We start from the raw sequence: 7253 nt of genomic DNA, 5'->3' as shown, positions 1-7253 counted from the left end.
CCCCAGGTACCACCAGCCCCCAAACCTGCCCTGACCCACAAGCTGGACCTCACCCTGCTTGGGTGCTCCCAGGTTTGGGTGCTCCTGGGGGTCTCTGGCAGTCCCACGGAGTGGGGGGGGGGGGGGGGCACAGCCCCGTGTCACCCCCTGCCCAGGGGGCTGTGATGGAAGAGGGGGCAGGGGATGAGGGTCAACACCTGCCCTGAAACCTGCAGAGCAGCACCCAGAGACCCCTCGCAGGCTCACCCCAGTCTTGGCTGCCTACTGGGTGACACTGGAGGTCTGGGGGGGGGGGGCAGCTGCCTCCTATGGACACCCCCTCCTCCATCACCAGCCCCCCATGACTCCCTGCTGCCCCTCCTACTCCATCCAGCCCCGGCTGGGGTGGCAGCAGTCGTGGCTGGAGGCAGAAGGCAGCTCGTGGGCTGGTTTTCTACAACGTGGGCCAAAAGGGGACCGGCCCCCAGAGCCTTTGCCAGGAGCAGATCCCGTGGGTCTCAGTAACCAGCTTGGAGACTGGAATGGGGCTCCAGGGATGCATTTCCCAACACCACCCCCCCCCAATACACAACACCATGGCTCCCCCAGGGCTCTCCCACCACATCCACGCTATGGCTGGCGCAGAACAGAGACGGGCACTGGATGAATGTTGTTTTATCTACTGTGGCCAAAAATAATAATTAAAAAAACCAAAATAAAGGTCCAAACATGTAAAAATGAGTGGGGATGGTGTCAGAAGCCACCGGGTCCCACGTAGAGAGTCACATCCGCTGCAGCCCGACTCCAGCACCACCTGGTTCCAGCCTACCCTTCCCGGTGACCCGGCACACACTGGGGCCTCCCTGTGCCGGCGTTCCCTTTGTGGTCATCCCTGTGCAAGGCAGCGTCCGGCAAAACGCAGCCCCCTCCCCACGCACACCCACCCAGCAGGAGGAGAAAGCCTCCGAGCAGCGCCAGCAGCTACCGCAGCGGGGTCGAAGCGCCGGCGACGGGCATCTTGGCGATTAGTAGGAAACTGGGTGTCTGTACAAGTTCTGTCGCGGCGCCGTGGGGAGGGAGGGGAGGAGAAATAAAGACCAAAAAAAGGGGGGAGGGGTAGGAAAAAAACAAAACAAAACAAAAACAACCCAAAACCGGTGAAGCTGTGGTGCCGCAGGGCGGGCTCAGGGGATGCCAAACTGTACAACCAGTTCTTCTTTGGCATCGACGCGGATCTGTGAGAGCGCGCTGAAGGCGTAGGCAGCTATCCGGGACACCTGTGGGCACAAGCACAGCAGCTGGCATCAGCGGCAGCTCCAGCAAACCCAGTTATCCCAAAGAAAATGCCACACGGAGCAGCGGGGCTGGCAGCCCCGGCACAAGCCCGCCCGTAGGATGGGGAACAACACTTGTACCCCCCCAAAGAAGGTCCCCATCCCCGAGGATGTACTGGGGCAGGGCTGTGTCCTGGGGAGATGCCACAGCAGCAGAGCAGGGCGGGAGGCCCCTGGACAGCGCAGGTCTCTTTGGGTCAAAAAAAAAACCCAACCTTCAATGGGCTTTTGTTCTCAGAGTGGAGGCTGTGCCGCCAGGGCCAGCCCCATCCCTGCATCAGCCCAGGCCTTGGGAAAAACCATGACACCTTGGCCACCCTGCAGCCGGTGGGAAAGCCAGGCTACCCGGGCAGCTCCCGGCATGGCAGCAGTGCCGCAGCTGCTCACTGCAGGCAGGTACAGGCAGGTGAGCTCACCACAGCGGGCAAACCTGCCCTCCGAGCAGAGCCTGTGGCCGTTCCCGAGATCCAGCCCAGCAGAGAGGGCAAGGCAGAACCTGGCTGGCAAAAGCCTGCCCGCCGGCGGCTCCTCCCTGCCTGCACAAGCTCAGGCCTGGCTGTGCCCCCCCCCAGCAGGGGATGAACCTCCACGGTCCCCAGAGGGGAGCGATGCGGTGGGCTGGGCAGAGCCGCTCTGCTTGCCGGGACGTGCCCAGATACCGGCCCGTCTCTGTTTGGGAAGAGGTTTCTGGCAGCCCAGGGACAGTCTCCTCTCCTTGCACACTTCAGTATTCAAACGCCCCGGCTGGGGAGGAAGCGCTATGAGCAGGACAAGCCATGGCGAGCCCATGGGCTTTGTGCTGGGCTGCACCAGCCCTCCCACAGCTCCGCAGACCGGCCGGTGGGCTGGGAACCAGCCCTTGCTGGGGCTGGAACAGGGAGACCCACCCTGCAAACCAGCTGGGAGCAAACCTGGGCCTTATCAGTGCGCTTAATGGGCAAGGCAGCAGCTCCTGCCTGCGAGGAAGAGTTGTTTCCCCAGCAGCTCCTTCCTCAAAGCGGCAGCAGGACTCCCCGGGAGCTGCAAAACACCCTGCTGCCGCGAAGGATCCTCTGAATGGACTGGAAGAAGTACAGAGCCACTGCCTGCATGCAGTTACTGCACTAGAAACCTGTGACTGGGCTTTGCCTTCAGCGCTCATGAGTCCTTACAGGGTTGCCCAAGACTTGGGATGTTTCTGCATCGACCACAACGTCACCCATCAGCACCGTGACTCCCACCTCTGTGCTCACAGGAGCCCCGGCACGGCCTGTGCTCAAGCCTGTGGTGCCCATGCTCCTCTGGCGAGGCAGCACTGAGCTAAAGACAGCACAAGCACCCACCAGAACCTGCCCGGGGCCCTCCGGCACAGCCAGGCTGCTGCGGACAAGCTGGACCACTCACTGCCACAGCTGCCAGGGCTCCGGGCAAGCAGGGAACAGCACCGCTGCTCCTCCGGGACGAGGACGCTTCAGTCCCCGCATCTCCGTGGAGCACCGAGGGAGGCCCAGGGGCTGGCTGCAGGGCAGAGCTCGCCCCCAGCCCCTCTCACCTGCTGCAGGTCTGCGAAGGGGACGGGGTCACTGGCGAGCACTTGGTGCGGTTGGTTGGTCAGAGACGGCAGCAGCGGGAGCTTCTTCCAGTGCGTCAGGTTGTTGCTCAGCATGGCCAGGCGCGTGCTGCGGAGGGGAGAGCGGCGAGGGTCGGCACCGGGGAGGAGCGTGCCCGCCCACCCCGGGGAGCAACGGGACGCAGGGAGACCCAGGCTCGGCAGAAGACAGGTGCTGCACCTCCAGGCACCAGCACCACCGAGGGGCATCCGGGCAAAGCCACGCTGCACCGCTCCCGGCATCCACCCCTCTTCGCTTCCCGAGGCAGGAGAATGAGGGAGCTTCCAGCTCTCCAACACAGGCGCCTTTCAAGCGGCAGCAATCGCATCCAGCCACCCGCCGTCTGCCCCGAGTGCTGGCGGGGGGGAAACACAGGAGCCCTTTGTGCGCGGCCGCCCTCGCCGAGCCTGTAGCCAGGACGAGGACTCTGCCACTGGCACTGCCATGGGCCTCACCCAGCAGTGCCAGGAGGGCGGAGGAGAGGAGCGGGGCTAAGCACGACCTCCCTGGATGCGGGGAGCCCTGCTCCACGCTGAGTTGACTCTCCCAAAGGCAAAACCCCAAGGCCCTGCCCAGGGACGCGGCTTTGAGGGGGTGCAAGCATCCCAGGGGAGCAGGGCAGGTCCCACCTGTACTGCCTGGCTCTGTCCATGTACTCGTGCTGCTCCATGCCCTGGGAATCCGCTGCCGACACGTCGATGATGTTGCTGTGGAGACACAAAACAGCAGGTCCTGCTGCGGGCTTGTCACTCTCCCTGAGCCCTCTCCCCCTCTCAGGCAGACCCAGCACCCTCTGATGAGGCCGGCCAGGACTTCGGCACCCTCCAGCAACCCAAAATTAACAGCTCGGGGCTGTTACGAGGCCAAACTTGCAGCACGGATGCAGCCAGCTGGACACGAGCGTGCCAGGCTGGACAGCTGCTTGCTGGGAGGGAAGTGCCAAGGACCGTTTGCATGCAACTGCCCCGGGGCAGATGCAGACGGAGGGACAGAGGCTGCGCAGAGAGCTGGGGGCTTTGGCCCGCAGCCTCCTGCAGCACGGCCTGGCCCATACCCTGGGGACCCGGGCACGCAGCCACTCGGGGAAGGAGGCTCCATCGTGCCGCAAGGGCTGTGAGGATTAAGCGCTTGGCAGACATCCCGAGAGCCCCGGTACCGGGCCCCGGGCTCAGAGAGGAGCTGGGCACTCACCCAGGTCCATGCCACAGCCCGGCCACGTGCCCCCTGCCTCCCCCCACAAGCAGAGTGGTGCTCGGGGCTGCTCTGACACCACGTGTGGGACACACACCGGTTGCCACCGGCCCCTCCGTGCCAGGCAGGGGAGCAGGAGGGCCCACGAGCAACCCAAAACTCCCCCCAGCCAGGCTGGGCAAGCCCCCACCCCACATTGCTCCTGTACGTACAGGGGGGCAACCTCCCCAGGGAGGACAGAGCCTCCCTGGAACGGGACACAGTGCTGGTGCCCCCCAGTCCCCCTCTCCACCTCCCCAAGGACTCACTTGCTCGCCCCAATTTGGAGCAGGGGGGCTCCTCAGCCCCTGCCCCTATTCCCAGCCCAGCAGCCAAGGGATCACCTCACACATTGAGGTGTCTTGTCTCTGCATCCCCATGGGGCTCAAACCAGAGGGAGGGGGCTGACCACAGGCAGCCCACCCCCAACACAGGCTGCCGGAGGGACGAGGGGGGCACTGCCCCAGCTCCCCCCTTCCCCTCGGCACCCACTGCCTGGCAGACCCCCGGTGAGGCTGCCATGACATGTCCGACAGCACGCCGTGTCCTGCGGTCATCGCCGGTCCCCCAGACGCCCTGCCGTGCCACGGCACTGAGGCGGTTACGGCACGAGGCTTACATGGCCGTTTTGGCGAGGATGGAGGACAGCATGGCCTGCTCGTCAGTGCGTGCCGATGGGAGGTTGTGGTAGCTCTGCTCTGCTCCGTTCAGCACCTTGTTGGGAGGGCTGGCTGCCGGCTCCAGCAGCCGCTTTGTCTCTTCTTCCTGGGGGGGAAAGGCAAGAGGAGGATCAGTCCTGGCTCCACTGTGCCAGCAGCTTTTGCCCCATGGGACGGGGCGAGTCTCACCCTCCGCCTACCAGGCGCTGCCGGGAGGGCTCCCCGCGCTTCCCAGTGTAACCCTGGCACAGCCGAGGCAGCGGCTGGGCTCCTCTTCCCCAATTCCTTTGCTTTTTCACACTCGAAGCCCCCACCACCACGAAGGGAGCAAGCACGGCTGAAATCAGGCAGCGCGCGGCAGCACGTCTGGAGCAGCTAACCCTGCAGGCAGGAGCCCACAGCCCTGCCTGCTCCCACAGGCAAGCCGACGCAGCCAGCACCCCACGGCCAGGCAGCAGGTGTCACCGCAGAGGATCCCAACCTGCCCAAAACCCGGCAGCTAATGAGGACGCGCCCATCGCGTCCTGAACCTGCCTACGCAGAACCTACCACGGCCTCACCCACCGACTGGGGGCCGGAGAGACCCCTGCCAGCCTTTCGCATCCACACCGGCACACCACGGGGTTCATTTGGGCCAGGTGAACCCCGCCCCTAGCCACAGCCCAGGGGGTGCAGAGCCCCCAGCCGTGGCTCAGGCCTTAATCCTCCAGCTCGGTGACACAGGGGCCAGAAGAGCCTGGCAGGAACCGACGGGCACAAGCACCCTGGCAGAGCAGGACACACAGCCTGTGACCCAGGAGAGCGGTCACTCCTCCGCGCTCCCCATCGGTGACATCTTCGGCTCCTCCCCAGCCAGCAGCTTCCCTCTCCTTCCCTTCCCCACAGCACCCATGGGAGCACCACGCCTCGGCCGAGCTCCCTGGCAGGGCGCAGGCAGGGGCTGCCCACACTGCAGCTGCCGATTAAATTTCCGTGGGACAGGTGACAGCGCTGATTTTGCACTGCCACCCCCCCCGCCCCCGAGCTGAAGCTGCTCAGCAAGACGCAGCAGCGGGGACGGTCATGCTGTCCCAAGAAGGAAAACCTGGCACCACTCCTGCCGGCCACGACCGTTTGGAGCCCTGGGCTTACACCTGCACCGGGACGGGGTCCACAGGGCTGTGGGGTGCTACGGGGCGGGGGGGGGGGGTGTCTTCCACGATCCACCAAGCCCCCTCCTCCTCCCACGCAGCACCAGGGAGGCTGTGCGCAGCCGGCAGCACCGGGAGAAACGCGAGGGCAAAAAAAAAAAAAAAACCAACCAAAAACCCCAGACATTAAGGTGATGAGGGGCAGGAGCAGCTCTCGGGGGCTGTTGGAGGAGAGAAGCCGGGCCCGGCTCTGCGGGAATAACGACACCGGGAGAGGGGCCACGCCGGTGAGGGGGGGGGAGCCGGGCCGGGAGGCGGAGGCACGGCGGCTGTCACGCTGCAGCCGGCATTCCGCAAGCCAGCGCCGGTTCCCGGGAAGGCGACGAGGTCCCCAGGCGTTGCCCGCAGCTCCCCGACCCGTAACCGGAGGGAGGGGGCGGGCGGGGAGACCCGCCGCTCGGCCCCCGCCCCCCCGCCAGGCCAGGCCGCCCCCGGGGAGAGGTGGGGGGAGCCCGCCGCGCCGGCAGAAGGGCTCGGGCCCCGGGGCGGGGGCGGAGAGGCCTCCCCCGGAGCGGGGCAGCCGGCAGGCCGCTTCCCCCCCCCGCCCCGCCTCGCCCCTCCTCCGCCACGGCGGGGCCGGGCCGGCCCCCTCCCTAACCCCGCAGAGCCCCGGGCTTCCCCCGCCGGCCCCGGGGCCCACCTGGTCGGAGGCCTCGGCCTCGCTGCTGTAGCAGCAGCCCATGGCGAGGCGCAGCAGGGCCGGGCCGGGCGCGGCGCCGCTACGGTGTCCGGCAGGGGCCCCGCCGCCCCGGTCACGTGAGGGTGGGGAGGGCGGAGCCGCGTCCCTGCTGCCGCCGCCGCCTGCCACGTGACTCGCCATCCCCGTCACGTGGGCGGAGAGAGCCAACGGGAAAGGCAAGCCCCCTCCCCGTAGCTCCCCGCCCCGCCTAAAGGCGCCTCCGTCACGTGAAGGGGAGCCAATCAGCGGGGCGGAGGGGGAAGGGGGAGGGAGAGGACGCGACGCGCCCTCCGCCGGGGGCGCGCGCCGCCTCCGTCACGTGAACGGGCGCCGCGCGGCGGGGTCGCGCGCGGAGCCCTCGCGGGGCGGGGCGGCGGCGGGGGCGGGGCTCGCGCGTAGGCGGTGTCACGCGGCCCTGGGCGACGCGCGCGTGAGTCTGCGGTCACGTGTCCGCCCGCACCGACCCCCCCCCCCCCCCCCCCCCCCCCGGTCACGGCGGTCACGTGGCGCGGCCGCGGGCTGCGCGCGCCTGCGCAGGGACACGCGGTGACACCAGTGACACCAGTGATACCTGTGCTCCCGGTGCCTCCCAG

The 7253-nt window shown here is 67.1% G+C and overlaps 1 protein-coding gene across 1 annotated transcript; it reads right to left on the bottom strand.

Moving 5' to 3' along the window:
• Positions 1-639: 639 nt before the first annotated feature.
• Positions 640-6775, bottom strand: LAMTOR1 (late endosomal/lysosomal adaptor, MAPK and MTOR activator 1). Its single transcript, XM_030043115.2, has 5 exons — positions 6622-6775; positions 4752-4897; positions 3532-3609; positions 2845-2971; positions 640-1256 (listed from the first exon to the last, which is right to left on the bottom strand). Exons 1-5 carry the CDS (start codon positions 6661-6663, stop codon positions 1164-1166), a joined length of 486 nt encoding a protein of 161 aa, XP_029898975.1. The 5' UTR covers positions 6664-6775; the 3' UTR covers positions 640-1163.
• Positions 6776-7253: the final 478 nt, after the last annotated feature.

This window comes from Aquila chrysaetos, chromosome 19 (genome assembly GCF_900496995.4).
Source record: "Aquila chrysaetos chrysaetos chromosome 19, bAquChr1.4, whole genome shotgun sequence".
Classification (NCBI taxonomy): Eukaryota; Metazoa; Chordata; class Aves; order Accipitriformes; family Accipitridae; genus Aquila; species Aquila chrysaetos.
Note: the sequence above shows the minus strand (reverse complement) of the source record. Positions and strands in the feature narration are given on the sequence as shown.